At 43.2% G+C, this 26425-nt stretch overlaps 1 protein-coding gene across 1 annotated transcript in view; it reads left to right on the top strand.

Moving 5' to 3' along the window:
• CEP85L (centrosomal protein 85 like) overlaps positions 1 to 25887 on the top strand; it is a 415641-nt gene extending 389754 nt beyond the window's left edge. Inside the window, exons 12-13 of the mRNA XM_069235375.1 lie at positions 14552 to 14765; positions 22228 to 25887. Of these exons, the coding sequence (XP_069091476.1) occupies positions 14552 to 14765; positions 22228 to 22391 (378 nt within the window). The 3' untranslated portion in view covers positions 22392 to 25887. The remainder of the gene's footprint in view (positions 1 to 14551; positions 14766 to 22227) is intronic.
• Positions 25888 to 26425: the final 538 nt, after the last annotated feature.

Raw genomic sequence — 26425 nt, 5'->3', positions numbered from 1 at the left:
GCACTGGTACCCTCACCTATGGTATAGTGCACCCTGCCTTAGGGCTGTAAGGCCTGCTAGAGGGGTGTCTTACCTATACTGCATAGGCAGTGAGAGGCTGGCATGGCACCCTGAGGGGAGTGCCATGTCGACTTACTCATTTTGTTCTCACTAGCACACACAGGCTTGTAAGCAGTGTGTCTGTGCTGAGTGAGGGGTCTCTAGGGTGGCATAAGACATGCTGCAGCCCTTAGAGACCTTTCTTGGCATCAGGGCCCTTGGTACTAGAAGTACCAGTTACAAGGGACTTATCTGAATGCCAGGGTGTGCCAATTGTGGATACAATGGTACATTTTAGGTGAAGGAACACTGGTGCTGGGGCCTGGTTAGCAGGGTCCCAGCACTCTTCTCAGTCAAGTCAGCATCAGTATCAGGCAAAAAGTGGGGGGTAACTGCAACAGGGAGCCATTTCTTTACACAAGCCCCCCCCAGCCCACAGGCCAGGAGACTCAGCCCAAGCTGGGAGAGTCTTCCTAGTCTGTCAGGCGAGGAAGAGTAGGAGAAATAGGCTGGTTAGTTGCAGGGCCTACTCTGCCTTACATCCTTCTGTTCAGGTCATTCCCTTTGGGGAACTGACCCACTTCCACAGTGATAGGACCTAGTCTGAATTGCCTCTTGTCTGCCTCTTCAATGTCTCCACCCATTCTTTTTATTTTGGGTTTAGAGGTATCCACCTCTGCTAATCTTATCTTGGCCAGGGTTACCCCTAGCTTACCCAGAGAGGTTACCCAGAGCTGGAGTAACCCCACCATGACCAATAGGGTCAGGGGGCCTAACTTGCTATTTGGCATGGGGTCAGACCACCATGCTAAGGATAGTGCAGCCATAAAGGCTAACACCCAGCAGAGGCCACTGACAGCTGTCAGTGCCCAGAACCACACCTTTAGCTCTTCACCTAAAAGGGAAGGGGCTAAGTTACAGGCTTCTTTGGGTTCAGGTTGCCTGTCTGCTGTATTGGAGTGGGGGGTTACCACATCTTGTAGTAAACACCCTTCTTCCACTCTTTCTTCTGTTAGCTGAGGAGCCACCCACTCAGGTTTAACAGTTGCCTGACTAGCCAGGACTTCTTGTGGGTCAGGTTGGACTTTATCAGGGCCATTTTTGGAGTTCTCCCCTACTGGAGCAGAATCTCCTTGGCTTGCTGTAACCTTGGCTAAAGGTTGTCCACCCTTCCTACTCTGTTTTCTTTTCTTCTTCTTCTGGGGCCTGCTTGCATTTACTGCAGAGGCAGGACTTCCAGAATCCTTGGGAGAGGACTGGCACTGGACCAGTTTCTCTCTTGGGCTCTGACTAACCTCTGGGTAGTCATTTCCAAGGAGACAATCAAGGGGGAGGTCTGTACTGACTACTACCCTTCTCCAGCTAAGAGTGCCACCCACTTCTATGGGCACTAAAGCCACAGGCCTCTTAGTGACCCTGTCTAGGCTAACTCTTACCCTGGCAGTCTCACCTGGGATGTACTGGTTTGAGAGCACCAGCCTGTCATGCACAATAGTGTGACTGGCACAAGTGTCTCTCAGGGCAGTGGTTGGGATTCCATTCACCAGTAGGTGGTGGAAGTGTCTACTTCCCTCTGGAATCTCCAACTCACCTGTTGGGCCCTGTTTCCAGTTGAAGGCTATGAAGACCTCCTCATCTGAGGAGTCATCTCCCATGGCTACACTGGTTACCCCTGGAATTTTGTTCTGGGGTTTGTTTTTGGGACAAGAAGTGTCCTTGGTGTGGTGCCCAGACTGTTTACAGTTGTGGCACCATGCCTTAGTGGCATCCCAGTTCTTACCCTGGTACCCACCTTTGTTTTGGGTTGTGTCTTGGGGCCCACCCACCTGTTCTGGTTTTTGGGGGCCTACAGAGGACTCTTTTTCTTTGTTTCTAGTGTCACCCACTTTCTCCTGGGGAGTTTTTGTAACCCCTTTCTTTTGGTCACCCCCAGTGGAAGTTTTGGTTACCCTAGTCTTGACCCAGTGGTCTGCCTTCTTTCCCAATTCTTGGGGAGAAATTGGACCTAGGTCTACCAGATACTGATGCAACTTTTCATTGAAGCAGTTACTTAAAATGTGTTCTTTCATAAACAAATTATAAAGCCCAACATAGTCACACACTTCATTTCCAGTTAACCAACCATCTAGTGTTTTTACTGAGTAGTCTACAAAATCAACCCAGGTCTGGCTCGAGGATTTTTGAGCCCCCCTGAACCTAATTCTATACTCCTCAGTGGAGAATCCAAAGCCCTCAATCAGGGTACCCTTCATGAGGTCATAAGATTCTGCATCTTTTCCAGAGAGTGTGAGGAGTCTATCCCTACACTTTCCAGTGAACATTTCCCAAAGGAGAGCACCCCAGTGAGATCTGTTCACTTTTCTGGTTACACAAGCCCTCTCAAAAGCTGTGAACCATTTGGTGATGTCATCACCATCTTCATATTTTGTTACAATCCCTTTGGGGATTTTTAGGATGTCAGGAGAATCTCTGACCTTATTTAAGTTGCTGCCACCATTGATGGGACCTAGGCCCATCTCTTTTCTTTCCCTCTCTATGGCTAGGATCTGTCTTTCCAAAGCCAATCTTTTGGCCATCCTGGCTAACTGGATGTCCTCTTCACTGGGGCTATCCTCAGTGATTTCAGAGGTGTTGGTCTCTCCTGTGAGGGAACCAGCATCTCTGACTATTATTTTTGGAGTCAGGGTTTGAGGGACCCTGTTCTCCCTAGATAGGACTGGTAGGGGGGAATTTTCCTCCAAGTCACTATCCTCTTCCTCTGAGTTGCCACCCTCAGAGGGGTTGGCCTTTTCAAACTCTGCCAAAAGCTCCTGGAGCTGTATTTTGGTAGGTTTGGGGCCCATTGTTATTTTCTTTATTTTACAGAGTGACCTTAGCTCCCTCATCTTAAGATGGAGGTAAGGTGTGGTGTCGAGTTCCACCACAGTCACATCTGTGCTAGACATTTTGCTTCTAAAAGTTGGAATACTTTTTAAGAATCTACAACTGGTTCTAGAATCTAATTCAAACTTTTACAAACTTTTAAACTCTAAAAGAAATGCTAAACAGGGACTTAACACACAAGGCCCTAGCAGGACTTTTAAGAATTTAGAAAACTTTTCAAATTGCAAAAATCAATTTCTAATGACAATTTTGGAATTTGTCGTGTGATCAGGTATTGGCTGAGTAGTCCAGCAAATGCAAAGTCTTGTACCCCACCGCTGATCCACCAATGTAGGAAGTTGGCTCTGTATGTGCTATTTCAAAGTAAGGAATAGCATGCACAGAGTCCAAGGGTTCCCCTTAGAGGTAAAATAGTGGTAAAAATAGATAATACTAATGCTCTATTTTGTGGTAGTGTGGTCGAGCAGTAGGCTTATCCAAGGAGTAGTGTTAAGCATTTGTTGTACATACACATAGACAATAAATGAGGTACACACACTCAGAGACAAATCCAGCCAATAGGTTTTTATATAGAAAAATATCTTTTCTTAGTTTATTTTAAGAACCACAGGTTCAAATTCTACATGTAATAGCTCATTCGAAAGGTATTGCAGGTAAGTACTTTAGGAACTTCAAATCATCAAAATTGCATGTATACTTTTCAAGTTATTCACAAATAGCTGTTTTAAAAGTGGACACTTAGTGCAATTTTCACAGTTCCTAGGGGAGGTAAGTATTTGTTAGTTTTACCAGGTAAGTAAGACACTTACAGGGTTCAGTTCTTGGTCCAAGGTAGCCCACCGTTGGGGGTTCAGAGCAACCCCAAAGTCACCACACCAGCAGCTCAGGGCCGGTCAGGTGCAGAGTTCAAAGTGGTGCCCAAAACACATAGGCTAGAATGGAGAGAAGGGGGTGCCCCGGTTCCGGTCTGCTTGCAGGTAAGTACCCGCGTCTTCGGAGGGCAGACCAGGGGGGTTTTGTAGGGCACCGGGGGGGACACAAGTCCACACAGAAATTTCACCCTCAGCGGCGCGGGGGCGGCCGGGTGCAGTGTAGAAACAAGCGTCGGGTTCGCAATGTTAGTCTATGAGAGATCTCGGGATCTCTTCAGCGCTGCAGGCAGGCAAGGGGGGGGTTCCTCGGGGAAACCTCCACTTGGGCAAGGGAGAGGGACTCCTGGGGGTCGCTTCTCCAGTGAAAGTCCGGTCCTTCAGGTCCTGGGGGCTGCGGGTGCAGGGTCTCTCCCAGGCGTCGGGACTTTAGATTCAAAGAGTCGCGGTCAGGGGAAGCCTCGGGATTCCCTCTGCAGGCGGCGCTGTGGGGGCTCAGGGGGGACAGGTTTTGGTACTCACAGTATCAGAGTAGTCCTGGGGTCCCTCCTGAGGTGTTGGATCGCCACCAGCCGAGTCGGGGTCGCCGGGTGCAGTGTTGCAAGTCTCACGCTTCTTGCGGGGAGCTTGCAGGGTTCTTTAAAGCTGCTGGAAACAAAGTTGCAGCTTTTCTTGGAGCAGGTCCGCTGTCCTCGGGAGTTTCTTGTCTTTTCGAAGCAGGGGCAGTCCTCAGAGGATGTCGAGGTCGCTGGTCCCTTTGGAAGGCGTCGCTGGAGCAGGATCTTTGGAAGGCAGGAGACAGGCCGGTGAGTTTCTGGAGCCAAGGCAGTTGTCGTCTTCTGGTCTTCCGCTGCAGGGGTTTCAGCTAGGCAGTCCTTCTTCTTGTAGTTGCAGGAATCTAATTTTCTAGGGTTCAGGGTAGCCCTTAAATACTAAATTTAAGGGCGTGTTTAGGTCTGGGGGGTTAGTAGCCAATGGCTACTAGCCCTGAGGGTGGGTACACCCTCTTTGTGCCTCCTCCCAAGGGGAGGGGGTCACAATCCTAACCCTATTGGGGGAATCCTCCATCTGCAAGATGGAGGATTTCTAAAAGTTAGAGTCACCTCAGCTCAGGACACCTTAGGGGCTGTCCTGACTGGCCAGTGACTCCTCCTTGTTATTCTCATTATTTTCTCCGGCCTTGCCGCCAAAAGTGGGGCCTGGCCGGAGGGGGCGGGCAACTCCACTAGCTGGAGTGTCCTGCTGGGTTGGCACAAAGGAGGTGAGCCTTTGAGGCTCACCGCCAGGTGTGACAATTCCTGCCTGGGAGAGGTGTTAGCATCTCCACCCAGTGCAGGCTTTGTTACTGGCCTCAGAGTGACAAAGGCACTCTCCCCATGGGGCCAGCAACATGTCTCGGTTTGTGGCAGGCTGCTAGAACTAGTCAGCCTACACAGATAGTCGGTTAAGTTTCAGGGGGCACCTCTAAGGTGCCCTCTGTGGTGTATTTTACAATAAAATGTACACTGGCATCAGTGTGCATTTATTGTGCTGAGAAGTTTGATACCAAACTTCCCAGTTTTCAGTGTAGCCATTATGGTGCTGTGGAGTTCGTGTAAAACAGACTCCCAGACCATATACTCTTATGGCTACCCTGCACTTACAATGTCTAAGGTTTTGCTTAGACACTGTAGGGGCACAGTGCTCATGCACTGGTACCCTCACCTATGGTATAGTGCACCCTGCCTTAGGGCTGTAAGGCCTGCTAGAGGGGTGTCTTACCTATACTGCATAGGCAGTGAGAGGCTGGCATGGCACCCTGAGGGGAGTGCCATGTCGACTTACTCATTTTGTTCTCACTAGCACACACAGGCTTGTAAGCAGTGTGTCTGTGCTGAGTGAGGGGTCTCTAGGGTGGCATAAGACATGCTGCAGCCCTTAGAGACCTTTCTTGGCATCAGGGCCCTTGGTACTAGAAGTACCAGTTACAAGGGACTTATCTGAATGCCAGGGTGTGCCAATTGTGGATACAATGGTACATTTTAGGTGAAGGAACACTGGTGCTGGGGCCTGGTTAGCAGGGTCCCAGCACTCTTCTCAGTCAAGTCAGCATCAGTATCAGGCAAAAAGTGGGGGGTAACTGCAACAGGGAGCCATTTCTTTACAACTTCTTTCACCAATTAGGTTTTGCAGTCAATTTTAAAAAGTCACTTTTGTACCCACTTCAGATACAGCCATATCTTGGGGCCATACTCAACACACAGTTAGAAATAGCCTACCCAAATGCAGCAAAAATATAGAATTTTCAAACACAGCTCTCTCACTTTCGCAACAAGTCACAGTAAAATCAATCATGAAACTTCTAGGGATGATGGTTTCTTGGATTGCAGTTGTCACATTCACGTCTTCACATGTGCCTGTTGGAGGAATGTCAATCATGCTAATGGTCTCATGCATAGGGTCACTTAGATGATCTAGTGCTGGTATACAGCCGCACCTTTCGCTCTCTGCAGTGGTAGAACAAAACCAATCTTTTAGAAGGGTGGCTATTTCTGGACCCTGTTCCACAAGTCATTTTGACAACAGATGCCTCTCGGATGGGATGGGGGCTCATCTCCAAAACCTCAAAGTCCAAGGTCCTTAAGACCACATATGATTTTACACATCAGTTACGTGGACCTGCTAGCTGTTTACCTAGCACTCCAAGCTTTTGCGATGCATCTCATCAACAAAGTAGTCCTTATTCGCACAGACAACATGACAATCATGTTTTATCTGAAAAAACGAGGGGGGGGGGCACTCGCTACTGTCATCCCACCTTGCACAGACAATTTGGCATTGGGCCATTAGTCACAACATTTACCTGCTAGCAGAAGTCTTACCAGGGACACAACAATTTTGCTGACCTCAGGGAACTCCAACCCAGAGTCCTTCTACTCCACTTTCAAAAGTGGGGATTGCCAGACATAGATCTGTTTGCAACAAAAGAAAATGCATAATGCCCAAACTTCACCTCCAGGTTCCTATACACCCAGTCCAACGGCAATGCCCTATGATGAACTGGTCAGAAGTATTTGCCTATGCTTTTCCACTTCTCTCTCCTTCCATATGTGGTTTGGAAACTCAGAAAGACTTCTCACACTACTTCTAATGGCACCCACATGGGCAAGACAACCTTGGTTTACCACTCTACTAGATCTCTCATGAGGAGTTTCCCCTAGACCTGGATCTTCTCACTCAGAACCACCGTTAAATCACATACCCAAATCTAAAGGAGCTGAATCTTGCAACTTGGCTCCTGAAGTCATAGAATTATGGTATTTAAACCTACCTCAAGAATGTATGGACATCCTTAAGGAAGCACGTAGACCAACTACTAGAGCATGTTATGCAGCAAAGTGGAAACTATTTGTTTACTATTGCATTTCTAAAAACTGGGACCCTTTCCAAGTGTTGGTATAAAATATCCTATATCTACTCCATTTGCAAAAAGCAAACCTGGCATACAGGTTACATTTGGCAGCCATAGCTGCTTACGTTCAGAACAGACAACGTTCTTCTCTTTTCAGAATTCCTTCCCTTTTATGGAAGAGCTTAAAAGGGTGATACCAACAGGATTACCTCCAGTGCCTTCCTGGAACCTTAATGTGGTACTCACTAGACTCATGGGACCACCTTTTGAACTACTACATTCATGCCCCTTGCAATTTCTTTCGTGGAATCTGTCTTTTTTAGTTGCAATCTCTTCCCCTAATTGTATAAGTGAGCACCAGGCATTAACATTACAAGAACCCTTTTTCCTGATGCATAAAGTTAAAGTAGTTTTTCATACAAACAGTACATTTCTACCAAATGTAGTATCTCAATTTCATCTCAACCAAACCATTCAATTGCCAGTTTTTTCCCACAACCTGAGTCAGTTGCTGAAAGAGCCCTCTTCACGTTACACGTGAAAAGAGCTCTTATGTTCTATATTGATAGAACTAAACTTTTTAGGACGACAAAACTGCTTTTTGTTGCATTTTCTCCACCACAAAGGGGTAACCCTATCACTAAAACCAGTATAACAAGATGGATTGTTTTATGTATCCAAACTTGTTATTCAAAAGGCCACTACCTATGACCCCTAGAGCACATTCAATCCACAAGAAAGGTGCATCTGTGGCATTTTAAGTTAACATACCTGTAGCTGATATATGTAAGGCAGCTACATGATCAGCACCACACACTTTCACTAGGCATTATTGTGTGGATGTTTTAGCACACCTGCAAGCTAATGTAGGTCAGGCAGTGATACACACACTTTTTCAAAGTACTGTAACACCCATAGGTTAACCACCACTACTTCTTGGCAGGCACTGCTTTACATATAGTCTGTGCAGAGCAATTGTATCTACATCCAAACATGCCATCAAAAGGAAAATGTTACTTACACGGTAAGCATCTGTTTGTGGCATGTGGTGCTGTAGATTCACATGCGCCCACCTGCTCCTCCCCAGACACCTGTTTTTCTAACAGTCTATTAATATACATTCACACACATAGACATTTCACTTGCTTATCTTCACACTATACTCCATTCACAACCGCCTGCAGGAAAACTATGTGAAACTTTCCAATGATTCTTTTGGAAACTTGATCCTTATCTGCTTGAAAAAATGATTTGTTGTCTTTGTTATGGACAACACACACCACCTCACATGCCTTCACTGGTGAAGACTGCTCCCGAACCATTGTATTACACGCGCTGTTCTTCTGATGTGCTCTGATCACGAGCGCCACTGGGGTCTGCTCTCTGCTTTTCTGTCAAGGCAAATATATCTGTATTGAGAATCATCATCAGGGCTGAACTGGGAACCAAATGCAGCCTTAGCAAAAATGTTGAAACCAGCACCTCTCCCTTCTCTCATTTATTTCTCTCACACTCCGTTCATCCATTCTGTTCTTTGTTTCTCTGTCATGTCTCACACTCTGATCAGTCTCTGTCTCTCTCTCTCTTACTCCTGAAGCCCTTGTGCCTGCTTTACTTATCCTTGGGAGAAAGTGCCAGAGCCACCAGCAGTAGTCCTAGGCCCTTCAAAAAACAGGCTCCAGTGGAGTCAGCCTTCTGTAGAATAAATAGCCAGCTCGGGCCTGAACTTCAAACAGGTATAAAATGAAAACAACAAAGGTTCTTTAAGATGAACCATTTTGGTGCAAAATACGACTTTCAAATCGATTTTTAATTGAGGTACATTTGGATATCTGCACCCTAAATTATCTGAAGCAGTTTGGCTGAATTTAAATGTCAGAGAATTGTCACGTTTTGGCCTTGCCTCTCTTGGAGGCCGTTGCTGTCTATTTTATGTCTCAGCACTGTTGTAGAGGAGTCACCTTTGCTTCCTGCTGCGACTAAGCTCTTTGTAGGCCTTAACAGAGGGTATGAAGCTCCAGTGGCCTTTTCTGTTTGCACTCCTGACTCAATCCAATAATCCTTACAACACATTGGTAAGGGGCAAAAGGTTTCACCACTGGACTCAGTTGCCACAATGTACGGTCCTCTTGCTGATGTAGAAATATGTACCTAGGCTCCCAAAGGTGCCATGAGTCAGACTGTATGCCACTTCCTGAATGCCATCATGGTGGTTCAGAAGCTGTGTGGCCTACAGTCATCATGCATCCGGGATGGTGCCCCATGCCAAGCTCCACATTGATTTTCTGAATTTCCTCCAAGCTGGGCATTTTGATAAGTTTCTAAACAATCAGTCCAAGGATGTCCTAGTCAATCCATCTTTTGTATTAGCATGCTTTATACATGCCCTTACTGGTCTATCTAACGCTGAGGTGTTGGGCACATGCTCCTAATCTTTTGGTAGGATACCCCGTCTGTGAGCAGAGATTGCAGTCACAATCACCTAAGGTGTGTTCATTTGGATGAGAATGGTGATGCTTATTATTGCATATTTCTGTCAGTGCCTTTTGGTGCAAATAAGATTTGTTTTCCACATTAATGTACGGGAGCAAAATGGCCTGTTTTTTTGCCTAAAATGAATTTCACTGGCCAGATCCACAATTGTAGTGATACACACCAAAACCACTATAGCACTCTTATACATAATGAAGAAAGGTGAAAGTAGCTCCCTATAACATTTCAATCTGGCAATAGAACTGTGGGAGTGGACCATTTTCATGGGCATATTTCTGTGGCTCTGCCAGATTGTAGTGTCTAGAAACTATAGAGCAGGACAGCCTGAGCAGGTGTCCTCATCCCATCAATTTGACCTCTCTGCCACTGCAGGTATACAATAAAGTTATAACTCAAAAAAGCGAGGGGCACATGAATTTTTCATTAAAGCAATCTGCAAATGTATTCAATCACTTTGAAACAGCCAACATGTGTTTCGCAATGCCTGTCGCTTCTTCATGGCCTAATACACTTTTCCAGAAAGTTACTCAGTTTGTGTCTGTCAAATATTTCTGTCTTCAAATGTTAAATTGAAGCATGTTCAAGAAGTTCTAATGGTAAAGAAATTCAATGTATTTGCATGCATGTGCAACAAAGTAACTGGAATAGTGCCTCTCTGGAGAAGTGTGCCACTGGTGTTACGACTTTTCTGGATTCCTTTGCCCCTCGTTTCTGTTCAGCTATAAATTTATTTTATACCTGCATTGGCAGACAGGTTCTTGTCAGGGAGGGTTGGTGATGGTCAAGTTGGGCAGGTCTGCCTCAGCTGAGTGACTTTCATCCTCATCCAGTCACCCCCACCATGAGTGGGAGTTTGAGAGGTCCTACTTTTATCCTCAAGGCCCTGGGAGCACCTGTCCATTGAACATCTTCACAGTGCCTCACACTAGAACCCTAAGTGTGAGCAATTCACCTTATGTCCAAAATCCCAGAGTGTGACCTGATATCGGATTGAATGAGATGCTCTTACATGTCTTTACTCAAACTCTTTGGATCCACAAAGCCCAGCAAAAAATCAAGGAAAGCCTTGTGTTCACTGCCATTCTTCTGGTTCCAGCTTGGTCTCAGTATGTCTGTTTTTTGTATGTCCTTCACTTAATTCAGAGGGAACATGACCATCTCCTCCAGAAAAAGGACCCACTTGTACTTGGTAGGAGGGAAAGGGTCCTGCACTCCTCCCTCCAATTAAGCAACTTGTTCGGTGGTGCTAGCCTTTGCCCACCTCTGCTTCTCTTCAAAGAGTTTATCATCCTGGAAGCTGTTAGGACGTCCTCCACTAAACAATACTAGAACAAATGGGCACTCCCAAAACCTACTCTCTAGTAATTGGGACATCCAGGAACATGGTAAGAGGAATTCTTTCTCATCGGAAGTCAAAGCGTCTTAACACGTGATGGGCTTATAGTGCCCTTTTTGTCCTTTTTAGAGCACCTCTTGGTCTCTTGGAATTTGAATCTGATTTTAACCAGGTTGTGGCACAGCCTCTTCGAGCTTATGGCCTTACTCAATCATTAGGCTTTTTCTCTGAGAAGGCTTTGTTTCTTTTTATGGGCGAGCGCAAAGTGCTCCATCCCATTCTGTAATCTCTTTGGGCTTCCAACCACGCCCATGTCACGTCAGTCACTTACATTGGTTCGTGGGCTTGCTTTTTAAAATCCGCTTGTTTTCATTTGTGAAAGGCATGCATTTGTCATGCCTTTTCCGCTGTTTAGCCCACCTACACTGGGCTCGATGTTTTCACATGGTGTCCGGACTACTTTATCTGTTTATTTTCCACGCAGCGCGACCGTGCCTCATTTAACATAGCGCGATCGCGCTGCATTTTTTTTCTTTAAAACGCTAATAACTCGAACTCGAGCAAATACAGTAATGTGAAAGGCTCATCCCACTTTGGTTTGTTCCAAAGTTATTAACTTGGGTTTATTTAAACTTGAAGCTTTTGCTCCTCAAATTTCTCCTTCCACTGGTGAAACTATACAGGTCTCAATGTTGGGTGTACCTTACAATTTTGCTGTTATGGAACTAGGGTTCTGTCTCCTACAGACTAACTCTTGAAACATTTGCAAGCAGTGATGCCCATAGAATGGCAACCAAGTCATTACTGCTTGATAGATTACATTCTGCTTCTCTCACTACTATTCGTAGCATAGAATAGACCCCTGTGGTATTCAAGCACACTAGCACACTACACATACTTTATCATGAACGTCAGTGTATTTTTCAGTGCATCAATCTGTCAAAGAAGTGTGGGTACTTACTACGGGGGCATATCCACACACATTCAGCTCTTGAACCGTCCTTTGCAGTTTGGCTACAAGGTTCAGCAGCCATGCTGGCTTAAGCCTAAGCTGCCCAATGCTGCTTTTTCCACTTTCCTCTTTCTCTCTGTGATATGGAATTGATCACAGGTTTAGAATTTGTACGAGCCAAGATGTATGTGTGTGTGTGTGTTTATACACACACACACACACTATGCCCATCTGTGACGTACAAATGCCTTTGTAATGTTGAACACAGAAATCTCTATCAAGCTCCAATAGATGGCTTTTCTGGTCCCACCTAAAAGGGGAGGAGGCCCAAGACACTATAAATATGCATAACATTTGCCTTTTGTGATTCCCGGTTGCTCCTGGCACCCCCTAACCCAGAGTGAGACTGTCATGTTTTTAAAGAATCTGTCACTTCTCCCCATTAGGAAGAAGGTTCTACATCATACTTTGAGTGTTGGGGTGCATTTTGGTGTTCTTACAGTGAATGTTTAAAGCAGGCTTTAGAATAAGCCCAGCATGTATTAATAGACACATGAAAAGAAGACAGGTGGACTGTCACTCTTTACAATCTTTTAGCTGGGTGGAAATTGGTGGCTATAATTTTACCTTCCTGTCGGATGACAAGTTTCTTGGGAATGACTTCAAAGTTCCATTAGCTAACTCCCACAGCTAACTTCAGATATAAATCATACATTTAATACAACAGTTTTTATACTCACCAGGTTTATGAGAAGTTAAGCCAAGTGGCCGACTTGCCAGACTAGACTGAGAATATAGAAGATACGTGTAATTAGCTAAGTTTAAAGAAAATTACATTTTGATGACTTAGGGGCTCTAGTGTCTCTAAATGTGAAATTGTCTGCTAGACCTGGTTTGGCAGACTTACCATAGGAAACTCCACTATGAAGCTGCACAGAAAGTGTTTCGAAATTAATTTCCAAGTGTTCCAAAACATAGTTTGATGGGCTATGCTATGATTTGTAAGTGATATAAATTTATAATAATATAAAATGGATGGTCAGCTTTTGTGTGTCAGCAATAATTTTTGCAGGCAGTTGATTTTGCTTTGGGCGATCCTCAAAGTCCAGAAACAATGATTTCTTCTCGTGGCGTTCTGGAAGAAGGAACCTATAAGATGGCAAAATATTTAATTTGGCACCCTGTTCATACGTGCATCGTTGCACACTTTGTGGCCAATGGTGCCATGCCAGAGAGATGCAGCTTGTCCTTAGACAGTCCACTTTCACATCTAATTACCCCAGTTCTCCCCAGATCATGCAGGGGCAAGTATAGTTGAACAGTTTCAGTATGCAGAACATTTTTATAGAGACAGACGTGACATTTTCAAAGTCTTTTAAATGTTTGTTCATTTGGCTGCATTTGCTGTCTTAGTTTTTTTATGAGAACCATAGTTAAATATAGTTAAATGTCCCACAGAGCTGAACAAAAGCATGCAACAGCTGGTTCCAACCCTCCAGTGTGGAAAGTGGCACAACTTTGGTTCTGCAGTTTGATCAAGCTTGGCGACTAGAGTATGTTGACTGTCAGTGGACATAATTTTTTGTGTCTTAAATGCTGCAGCTCGAGGAATGATGGATCCTGTGCTCTTGGATGCATTGCTTCACAAGTGTTGGGCAACCTCCCAACAAGACATCTGCATCCAGATTTCTTCATAGGCTTGCTCCGATGGCCCTGCGGCCTCCCAGCACCTCTGCTTTTTTTTTGTGCCTAATGTGTTATGGGAAAAGAAGGACTTGTGGTGCTCCTGAACACTATCAGTGGCCATCGTCTGTGTAGAGGAGGTGTCAGGAGATGACCTGTCTCATCAGGGTGTCACTTCCCAACTGAGTAGCTGGACTTCACTCCATGGTGCAAGTCTCCAGGGGCACAAAGCAACCTAAGACTGAGTTCTGTAATTCAGTCATGTCAGAAACTGGCTTTTTCCCTGTGGTACAATGGTGTCTTAGCACCTTCATGCCCAGATGAAGAGATAGTGAATGAATGGGCAAGACAACGAAGAATCCTCATCTGCCAAGTGAGGAGTATTTACGTGTAGTTGTGCTCTTTCAGCTGTGCACTAAATTGAATAATAATAATAATAGTAAGCATTGAACGTAATTTCCTGAAATCACATTTTACTACCAAGTACTAAATGCTCTTTGTTCCATGGTATTGTTTGTTTGCATTATAAAATTCACAGTTTTTTGCATCTGAAATCATGAACAGTAGTTAAAGGTGTTTGCTGGTGGCTGTTTTTGTTTCAGAATTAATTTGTCAAATAACTTACTCGGTTGTTGAATATCAGGCCTGTTTTTTCCACTGTATTTTCTGTATGACTGTTCAACAAAAAAATAATTATTTTTCGTTAGCAGTGCCTACCTTTTAAAAACTGGAGTGGCTATTTAATGTCCTTTACAGCTGATTTGTGAGTTGTCCTGTATTTTTGCTTTCTGGTGTATCTCTTTCAAAAACCTCTCGAGAATATGTTAATGTCTCATCATCAAATGTTTACACTATGACTAAAAACATAAAGTAATTATAACATTTTCTTTTTTCTTTTTTCCAAGAGCCAAAGATTAAGAGAAGAAAATTCATCTCTTAAGGAACAAGTTAATCAGATGCAGATGTTGCGACAGCCACTGTCCGAGAAGATCCCAATGGCAGATCAGTTATTCAAGGAGCTGTCACACTGCTTGTTCGACCTCAAAGCACTGTGCAGTATTCTGAACCAGAGAGCCCAGGGCAAAGAGCCGAACCTTACTCTACTTTTAGGAATAGAACGTAAGTAGTGTCGACATAAAGAGTCATTCAGTGAAGAAAATCATATATTGTGGCAAAAAGGTGCGAGATAACTCTCCTTTTCATTCTGTTCATTCTTTTTAGATTTATTATAGATTTTTATTAGGGAACTTTTGATACTGGTTCTGGAACCAAATTATCACAAATGCTCCTTCCAAATATTTTGACAATCACATCTGCATATACTTTTTTTTACCTCAGTAGTTGAGGATAGAATACACTTTGCAGTTTGATCTTAATATGAAGGTTGCGTCCCAGGATTGTGTATGTTTTAGCGCTATGTGATGCTGGCTGTTTTCCTACACAATTTGAATCTAAGGCAGCTACAAATTTTAAAAAATTGCCTTGACCAAGGCAAGCTTGATTTAATCCTCAGCAGTATAAGTGGAGCAGGGAAAAGCTTGAAACTACTTTTTTAAAGTCTCCCCACATCATTTGAAAGCAGGCATACTTGGAGTTTTCTGATAAGCAGATATATTAATATCTTACAAGGCTGCTTGGTATTTAATGGCTTGCTTTAGTAGTGTGACCAACTCAGCCTTTCATTCTCCATAAGATGATAAACTGAGTACCATTAAACTGTATTGTAGCAGGAGGTTTCATTGTCAAGGCTATGAAATGCCACACACTATAAAAAATCTGAAATGTTCTTTTAAGTAAACTTGAAAAATGCTTGAAAGTCAGTCACACTAACCCAAAGTACCCTGGACTCCTACTCCTGAATGAGAGTCCAGGTGGTTTCACTGTCTTCAAATATAGTGTCCATACTGAGTTTTGTGGTGACCGAAAACCCAGTAGGGACATTGAAATTGAGGTAAGCAAAAACACCTGGGTTCTCATCAAGGAGTAAAAGTACAGGGAACTTTGGTGCTCGTTATGATCCTGGCGGTCTTTTGACTGCCAGGGTAAATGCGGTGGTCCCACCACCAACAGGCTGGCGGTGAGGACCGCCACATCTCCACCCATACCGCTATGGCAGTATGAACCGCCGGGCCAGAGATGTTTATCTCCGACCCGGCGGTTCACAGAGGCGGTTTTAGTAGCTGGCCCACTGCCATGGTTTCCGTGGTGGTATCACTGCCACGAAAACCGTGGAGGTAGGGCTACCGGTGACAGGGAATGGATTCCCTGTCACCAGTGGCCAGCAAGCACCTAACCCCCACCCCCCTACAGTCACAGCCCCGTGCATACATGCACATAGACACCCACACGCACCACGCATACACCCACTCACCTACACTTCCAGACACGCATCCACTCACACTCATCCATTCACACATTCACTTACAGGCATCCCTTCACGCATTCACTTACACATACTCATACACATTCAGGCACCATACTCTCAAACATCCAAACACACATCCTCACATGCAAACACACTGACATGCAGACATGCATTCACTTCAACATTCATACACGCATTCACTCACGTGCATACAACCACACATACACTGCAACATACACAGTCACATTCACACATGCACACAGACACGCACACACCACACACTGACACACACATACAACATCCCTCACCCTCACACCCCCCCTCCCCTATCAGACGTCCGACTTACCTTGTCCGGCGAGTAAGTCATCCGGCAGGGAACGGGAGGGACCGCTGCTACCACTGGCAGCGCCCCGCCATCTGGACACCGGCAGGCTGTATTAATGGTCCTTCTGGCAGGGAGGTGCAGGTGGTCGCACAGTAAGTGCGCCACCACCCTCCAGCATGGCTACTGCCGGATATCTGTACAAAGTGTGGCGGAAATCCGGAAGTACCCATTATATGGCGGGTGACGGTCTTCTGGCGCCCGAGGCTTTGGCAGTCTCACTCGGAGACCGCCAAAGTCATAATGAGGGCCTTTGTGTTTGTTATGCATTATGTGAGAGGCTGTGTCCTGTGATCCCACCTTAGTTTAGAGAAGCCCCTCCCCCCCCCCAGGGACTGTCTTGGAACACTCTTTAGAAATTGTGTAAACAGTCACATCAACTTACAGTGTAAATAAGGCGGGTATCCCTGAGAAAGTCTAAACAGGATGCAACAGAACTGAATGGCTACTATCCTTTAAAAAGGTCTAACATCCTAATTTAAGCAACTCAGGATCAGTAGCCCACCAATTATCCTCTTCAGATGCCACCAGTAAAGAATGTTCGATATACAAAACATATTGGTACCAGATCCATCAGGCCCACTGCATTGCTCATGAAGATATTCAAATGCCTTTGCTCTATTTGCTTTGTGGTAAAACAACCTGCCTTCTTCCCCTTCTCTCCCCTTGTTTGGGACATCAGAGAGCCATCTGCTGCTTCCTCCCACACACACAGGTATATATTAGTGGTAATATATCCAAGTACTCTATATACCATAGTAGAATAGTAGAACCTCCTTCTAATGCCTCCACACATATGGACAGAGTCTATTGGAGGCTTGCTTCTGCAGATTCCTTACTTGAAACTTCTCAGGCGCCAAGAGTGGATCCAAACAGTGTTATAGCAATACCTAATCACTGTCTCCAGGTGCAGCCAAACAACTTTCTCAATGTAATCAGGCTCTGAAAGCAACAACAGTGGAGTGCATACGCTGAGCCCCTCGTAGACACAAGATCCAGAGTACCTGAAATTTCTCAGTGTATCCTTAACATTTATGATACTCTCAGTTGAGGACAATGTCACCTCCAAAATCATCTCACTTGAAGTCCTGCAACTTATGCTGTAACACATGTCTGTTGGTGATCCTCATACCAAACGTTTTGATGTCTTATCAGACCACAGGATGCTTTGAAGGAGCTCTGCACACCATCCTTACTATTCCACTGACAGTGAGTATAAGAGGATTGGTGTCTTGGTGAAAGAAATATTATGGGAATCGTGCCATAAAAATGTCTAATAGACCTTGTCTTTTGGTTGGGTTCACCTATGATTTATGAGAGATCACAGCTGTGGCTATGGCAAACCTGACTGTTTCATAGACATAAAATTGCAGTATTTGATAACTGCATGAACGTAGGCTATGCTGGCTGGTGTAGATGCATTTGGAAGATCTGTGTAGTCTAAAACAGGCCTGGATGAGAGCCACTGGCATTTTGAGCTATGTTCGGATAGATATCCTTGATTAGCCCTTCAGTCGCCAGCCAGCATCATTTTGGCAAAAAAAGATGATACTTTAGAATATCATCCAGTAGAGCTTAATGACTGCCCAAGCATGAGAGTTAGCCTCATTCTCCAAACAGTTTCATCACCACCTCTGATTTTTTTATGGGTGTTTTATTCAAAACTAAATTTAACATTCACACAAATCTCTGTTGTAGAATATATCATGTTTGCTGGCAATTGTCTACTAGAAAGGTAATTGATGTGCAGGCTCTTTGGTCCTTGTCCCGCTTTACTACTTTTTCTAAGTTCTGCTTAGAGTCCAGCTTTCCTTCCTTTTTCCCAAGTTTACAGCAGAGTTACGTATCAGCCAACTTATTGTGTTGCCTTCCTCCTTGCCTCTGCTTCATCCATCCAAGGATGAGGAGACAGCACAGATTGGAGCCAGGAGGTTGTCTGCCACTGCCTTCACAGAAAGCAACATTACATATTACAGTTTTTGGGGCATGTAAACTTGGTGCTAAACAATTTCTACAAGACTATCTCTGAATGTGAAGCATTGCTACAAGTTAGCAAACAAATCTCCACCAGAAGGATTTCATGCCAACTCTATAATTAGCTTGTCAACAACTTTCCAGTCCAAAAGATTTACAAATCAGCTACTTGATCTTCTGTTCATTCTTTGAGAAATATTGTTTGTGAACATGCTGTTTAGTAGGCCAGTGCTCAGTCTTTTTTATTTAAATTCCTTGATGAGCATCCTACTCCTTCTTAGAAGGATGCTTTGAGAGTGGTTCACAAAAAGAATCTACAGGAGCAATTTACTTCCTGTTACTAATGTTGTTTCTATTGGATGATTAATATGGGCTAGTGTGTGTCAGTGGCCAGCACAGTCGCTTAATTTGAGGGCCTTCTCGAGGTAGGTTACGAAAGTAGAGAGGCTGGGATGCAGTTACTGATCATTCAAATCATTTTATTTTCAAAGCAAACTTCAGTAACTGTAGCTGACCAGCAAGAAGGCAGCTATACATGGGATGTGGTGTCAATCATTCACATAGATTCTTGGACAGGTATGAGAAAGTGACTAGCATGCCTCAAAGCACTAGGCTCCCATTAGCTGGTGATGCATTTAGCAGTATGGGGCCATACTTGTGTGCTTTGTGATCTCGGTCAGTGCATGTATTTTGGTTCCTACTGAGTTGCCCTCATAGTGGAGTGCCTCATGCAGACTCCTAGTAGGTTGCTGCCAAGACCCTATTCTGCTTTTGCATCTCCCTCCTTCAAGTGGCCAGGTCCTGGGCACCGGATTTTTGTTTAAGTGCAGCAACATCTCTGCCCCTCGTGCCCTGCATAAAGAAAAGCTGGCGACTGCAGACAGCAGTCTGAGCCAGTGCATCAGTGCACGAGACCCTGACATGGCTCTCTTACATAAACCAGTTCTACATGGAACAGTGTTGCTGAATCTGTACATATGCATAATGGAAAGTGCTCAGACTGCTGTAGGGCATGGGGGCAGAGTAGCAACTATGCATCATGACCCATTAATGTCGATAGCTGGAGCTTTCCTAAGTAAATAGTTAGGCCCAGTCATTTTTTAGGTTGAGCGTAAGCATTCGACCTCATGTATTCTTTTAGTATACTTCTGAAGGCTTATAGCGATTTCATTTGTTGGTTGTAGTGTAGTTTAAAACTTCTTGCTCGCTAGTGGTCAGTTCTGCCTTTTTCCCCTTCCTTCTGTTTCAGAGCAGTGACCAACAACTGTATTATTTCACTTTGGTTTCTTTATCTGTTGTTGTGATGGACTATTTTTGTTATTTCTTTGGTGCTCCCTTTTTCACTGTGGGTGTTTTAGGCTGGTAGCTGCCTGTGTTTTATTGCAGCATTCCATGTTTTGCTTTTCACTAATGATTGAGCTGAGATACTCATACACTGACACAAAATCTCTGGAATGCACTTCTTAGTCCAAAGAAGAGATTTATTATTTCACTACGCAAGGTTCCTAAAAGGAGATTAGCATGTTGAAGCATACGTTTAAAAATAGTCTCAACAATGAAATAAAAACATACCAAAATGATTCTCCACAGCAATATACACAGCAAATATATGTATCTATATTATAATTCAAAGCATATAATTATTAAAGATGCATCACCGTAGGGCCTGTCAGGTGCTTCATCTTTCTTCTGCCAGCAGGCCGATTACCCCGTTCGACTGCGAAAGAGAGATCTCTACCCTCACGGGAAATCTATATCGGGCATCTGACGTTTGAATCCTGACTAAGGTCTCTGAATCCCTCACTGTTGCACTGGGTCCCTTTATATATCTTAAAAAACAAAGAAGGACCTTTATGGAAAAACCCCTTCTGTTGCGCAAGAAGTATTCAAACATGCTGGCTAGTTTAGGTATGCTTTGAAAATAACACGCTGGGGTTTGCCCACAATCCCAAGATGTCAGCTCAAAGCAAGGCTGTTCCCTGCCGTCTGAGTACATTCTTATCAACCAAAGCCCTTGGTGAGAAAAAGCACGAAAATAGACAGACAACGTGGAAAATCACTGGCAGCCTTTAACATGGCAGTGTATAATGGTACAATAAAGTCAATAGGCTGAATTAAGCTAAGGCTAAACTGAATACAAAATGGAGTCTGTAACTGGTAAACACTGGACAGCTAAGCCAGGTTCAAAGTGGTGCAACACGAAGTCAGTGGTCAAAACACACATTTCAGTACATTCCATTCCTTCCATTCCTCCCATTTCCTCCCATGTCGCCAACATTTGTTTTGGCTCAATTCCAGTGCTTTCCTCGTTTACCTCTGGCTCCTAAAATAAGCTTATTTTACAAAAGAAACACCCGGTTGTTTAGCTCATTGCTCACGAAAGCCACAATATGCCCTTTCTGGTAGAATGTAGCTAAACCTAGAAGCTATGATGTGAAATTTGCTTAGCCTCACATAGCTTCTCGAGTCTCTCTGTCCAGGGCCCCACCCTGCCAGCCCTCGCAAAATAACACACAGAGCATTGCTTATCTCCTTTATTGGGGCCATAAATCTTCCCAGGCTGCTCTGCTCGTTGAAATGCGAGAAAAGAATGCTTGCAAGACTTTTCTTTCTGTTAAAATAAAAAAACAAATACTTTCCAGTCTTATTTTCCAATTTCTGTTCAGACGTTTACACAACGTGAGATAGGGCAGTCATCTCGTCTCTCCTCAAAGGCTTGTGATTTCTGATGTCGGTAGCCCCCAGTGACCTCCAAAATATGGCAGGAAAAGATGAAGTTATGAGACAGGGTTAACCAATTTATGTGCATGAAAAGTCCTGTTCAGAATTTACAATGCCAATAGCTCCAACACAAGAAAATGCAAGACCTATTGCATTGCAAATGCTTGTTCATATAATGTAAGCACTGCAGATTTGCTGCTTTCCCTTTAGAATAAGATAGGCGGTTCCTGTGCATTGTTTTCTTGTGTTATTATAGTAACGATCCATTCTCTTCATCTCAAGTCTATTTGGACGCATAAAATAAACAGGCACAATAGGAAGTCCCTGCTTGTTTGACACAGTATATGTTAAAGACTTCTCCAGCATCACAGATTGTGTTGTTCAATGCCACCTGGCACTGGTGAATAGGGATTTGAAGGAAAATGTAGCCAGTCTAGTCTGGCACATTGCGAGGAGGATCACATAAGGAATTCCCATCATCCTTCAGCAATAATGTTACCATTGGTAAGCAACTTGTCCTCTATAATGCCTAAACATGTGAACGATGTTTTATATTACCAAGTCATTTACTTCTAATGGCCCATTCTTGGAATCCTTATTTTTTGGTGTTAGCAGACTTGTTTGTCCAATGTTAAATCAGGAGCTGCAAATCTCTTTCAAGTATGCAAGAAGCAATACGCTCAGGCAGGTCCAGAAATTCTCTGCTCCTACTAATTCTGAACATTTTTACCTGCTCTTTAAGCACAATTCAGACAAGTCATAAAAGTTTTGAACTGATTTTTTTTCTCAAGGATACATAGGTTTTCATAGAAGCCTCTCAAACCAGCAGGTAAAATTCATTTTTACTGTACCAAAATAAACCTGTGGTAGAAAAAGTGTATATCAAATCATCTATTATATGGTACATTTACCACCAACTTGGCCTTACGTGTTATTGTTTGTTACAAGAACCTCTTGATGACTTTATAGGACCATATTACACGGTAACCTGTGTTTTGTAACATGTGCATGTATGCATACCCATCCCAGACTTTACAACTAATTTTGTTTGATGTTGTTTTGAAGAGTGTTGTATAGTATGAACCGTTTCATTTTATTCATACACGGCTGCATTTCTTTTTTATTTGTTTTGCTAACAGCCTTCAATGCCTCATCTGAAGAAAGAGACGAATCTCACAGCTCAGAATCTCTCCAGACAAAACTAGGCGATGTACATCAGTTACGGCAGGATATCGATGAATTAAGAACTATAATATCGGACTGTTACGCACAGGATATGGGGGACAACTGCATAACCCAGTGACTCGCTGTTCGCCTCAGAGCAGTATTGACTTTTGATGTGAAATTGCTGCTTCATTGTTCCTCCATGCTTTCTGTTACAAGGCTACATTCTGGTGGTCACCAGCGAATGAATATATTTGGAAAGTTAGATGAACACCAGGAGCGCTTCTCCACTTTCTTCTGGTCAAAATGTGGTTGAGGAAGTGCCAGAAAACAGTGCTTTCTCTTCTCCAGACTACTAAGTGTTGGACCAAGCTGTGAATTGTTTTACAATGAGAGGAGATGGAATGTGTCTCCCATTTGGCTGATTTAATTTGTTTGTGCAGTAGACACTGGAGGGTTCATGAACCAAGACATGCTAAAAGCTTCATGTGGTGGTTTAACTGAAAGGTGATTTGGAAATGTATTTGTCTAAGTCTGTTCTGCAGCTCCCACATTTTGTAATCAGTGTGTGTGTGTGTGTGGCTCTGCACATGGCTGCTGCTGTGTGGTACTACTACTGGGGACAGTGCATGCACTTAAAGAAGCAAAAAAGGTCACTGTTGTCTTTTTTTTTCTTCAGTGCAGCACTGTATAGTGGAGGAAGTCCATAGAGTTTGCAAGGTAAATATACAATGTAAAAGCCAAACAACTTTTGGGACAGTGTCGGCAGCCCCAAGCTGCTTATTAAGGACGACTCCTGCACCTATAAATATATATGGGTGACCTTTTAAGGGAGTCACTGGCTGGTTCAGGAGTCGTCGTAGAAAAGGCAAATGCTTCAATGTAAGGTTGGTATGCCTAACAAAATAATGATGATTAGCTTATGGGTTGCCAGAAGTGACTTTGAGGCAGTAAGGAAAAATTGGGGGTGGTGATGAGGAGAGTGCCGTCAACAGACCGAAAGGGAGAAGGAAAGTGCAGATTCTGCCAATACTATTTGTACTGACATTGCATTTTCAAAAAAATCAACTAACCTCGCCAGTGAGTAGTATTTGTTATTTTTTTTTAATGCTTTTAAGATTGTTGTTAAGTGTTTTCACGTGCTGCTCCTTCATCACCAGCAGTGCAAAACGGTACATCAGTGGACATGTTGGTGGAATGTTGATTAAAAACATTCCTCTGATTGTAGCCATTTGAGAGTGTGGTCCAGATGAATGACCATACCTAAGGGGCAAACGATTCATATTAGTTTATTTAACTGACCGTTGCTAAGCTATGCCTATGTTGTATTATAGCACACTGAGGTTTTAAAGTATAAAATGCACTTGATTGGGAAGCATTGCGCTTCTCTACTCCAGGGCCTGCAGCATTGCGGTCTAGCCTGTGCAAAGGTGCTGAATTGGCCTACATTACTTTTGCAGACCTGAATTAAAATGAAGCAGCACGCAAGGCCATCATTCTTATTTATTATTACCAATATATAAGGCGCATAGTGATATTGGCTGCTGACGAGGTCTGTTTTCGTTTACAAGATTTGAATGTGCTCCTGTTTTCTGTGGTTAAAAAAGAAATGGGTGTTTGTTAATTTGATTCACATGGATATCCTATTTATTATAGATGAGTGGGTCAGCGAATGGTAGCCTTGATTATTTATTGTGTGAAGCAAGTTTGGTTGTGACAACTTGTTGTTTTAGCTGTAGGAGACAATCTGCAAAGCTGGGGCAATCTTTTAATACCCATGGATGTTTATAAAAGTATGGGTGTTTTATGATTGGATTTATAGAAGTATCGCTATTTATACATTGTTTTGGGGCTACAATGTATAGATTGTACAGAAGGTATACTTACAGTAACAGACTACTGTATTTTAGACTGTAACCACCCTGGAACATATGTATGGTATCCCAACTAAGGAAGATTAGGAGTACTGCTAAGTAAGCTCTAAATTTAACTTAGGCGGATCATGCAACATTTTTTAATCCTCAAACAATAGAAGTTGTATATGTGCTTAATGTTAGCCTTTGGTATCTGGTGTGTAAATAGGGATACCAAAGTATTTTGTAGAGTATAGTCCTCTTCGTGTATCAAAGGAGGTGTTCTACAAAACGTGAGTTGTCCTTTGTGCAGATTAGGAGCCCTGTGTGTGATCCCTATTTTCGACCGTCCTGCTAACTATATTTATTAGCTGTACAGAAGCAAATATAGATATATTTTTTCTATTTTTAAAAAGAACTGTATTTTTAAATTATTTTTTGATGATCTATGCAAACCCAACATCCCTTGGCAGACAAAAAAGGGTCATCCCGCTGAAAATGTCTTTGTAATGGTGAAACAGTTCCATAAATGGTGTGCATTGTGCTTCGAAGAAGGAGTTCATGGACGACTTACTATTTGCAGAGTGGAAATGCGTGCTTGGTAGCCAATGCGCTCGTCCTAATTCGTTTTAGACAAAGCGTCTTTCATAACTGACTTATTATCTTAGGATAATACATAGAAGAAAATTAAAATGTTCAATAAAAGGAAACATTACAAGATAATATAGGGTAAAGATACTGTGCATGTGGATTTAGATGTGGGTTCCTTAATAAATAAATGTTTAGGATAATTCTATACATTTGGAGTTAAAAATGGAAGGTGTTGTCTTAACACCCAATTGGCTGCAAAACTGATAAGATTGCAGCGAAAAATTTCAGTACACCATCAATCTAATGGAGTGGAGTAAGCCTATAACAATATTTCAGCAAATTCGGTAATGCACACACAACATATCCTTGGCATACCTCCTTCTTGTGCCGTATCAGGATAGGTTTGCTGGGGTAATCAAGCCTATTAGTGAGAGGGACTTCTAGTTGAGGAAATGTGCCCCTCTTGTCCAGTGAATTTTGGGTATAACCCGAAGGTTTACATATAATCAATAACTTTTCAGTGATGCTAATTTGACTACTGTTTGTCTCTGTGCCTTTCCCCAAACTCAGAGCTCCATGGCATTCACTTTCTTTTTTTAATCTGCTGTCATTTAGATTGCTTTTGTGAGAAGGCTGTATTTATAACCTAAACGCTAGATGTCATGTAGTGATTTGTATGGTATGATTTTCCCATCTGAGGTTCTGTTTAAATCCACCATATAAAGTGGAAATCTGAACTGTTGATTATACTTCCGCTTATATTGAAAAGGAGAGAATGACAGCATGAGATGGTGAGCGAAAATTGAAATTCATATGCAGAGCTGGACTATATGTACATTTTGTATAAATCCCTGAGGATTGCCAGCATCAAGTATTGTGTAAATGTGGGTCTGAATTTCAAGCGCACTAAATACCTCATTTGTACATATAGTTGTCAGGAACTCAGAGAAAAGAAAATGCATCAAGTGTTAAAAACAGTAAGAGCCACTGGATGGCTCATGCCTTTAGGTTTCTTCTTCCTGCCTCTTTTTAAAATATTTTGTAAGTAGGATTTGCAGCTAGAATTTTGAATGCCAAAGTTCTATTTATAAAAGTAAATGTTAGTTGCTAGTATTTTTCCACTGACAATGTGTTTGCTCATGTTTTGAACATGTATTTACAGAGTAAAATAAATTTTGTTACAGAACCAAAGGTTTGATGGGTCTACCCTAATTGACTGGGGGAGAGGAGAGTTCTTCACATGGTCTTACTGTCTTTGTTGTGTCTACTATTACATCAGTGTGTCATTTTTGATGAGTGCAAATTACTTTACACATTTATAGACATTTTGTGCAAGTAGCATATTTGTATATTACAGAACCATTTAATAGTTTCAGACACATGTTAAATCAGGAATATGATACTGAGGCTTTAGTGCTACACTTGAACGCTGCCTCTGCATAAATTGTAGCTGGCTGATGGCTGATTTGCTGCTCAGCAGTTTGAAGGCCAGAATGGGAGAGCTGTTCAGACCATCACCTAAATAGTTGGTAATACAGTGGTTGATGGCTTAGGATAGTAGCAGCAGTTGAACCTCCTTGCTATGCCAAATGGGGAGGAACAGCCCCTTTTTGAAGTCAGATACTCAGTCGTGTTTTGGAGGAAAATGGCAAAGGTTCAACCTCATCAAGGGCCTGATGAAATATGATCAATTAATCCTCACTAATGAAACTTCACTAGCTCTCCTTCC

This window comes from Pleurodeles waltl, chromosome 5 (genome assembly GCF_031143425.1).
Source record: "Pleurodeles waltl isolate 20211129_DDA chromosome 5, aPleWal1.hap1.20221129, whole genome shotgun sequence".
Taxonomy (NCBI): Eukaryota; Metazoa; Chordata; class Amphibia; order Caudata; family Salamandridae; genus Pleurodeles; species Pleurodeles waltl.
This window is presented reverse-complemented; position numbering and strand designations above follow the sequence as displayed.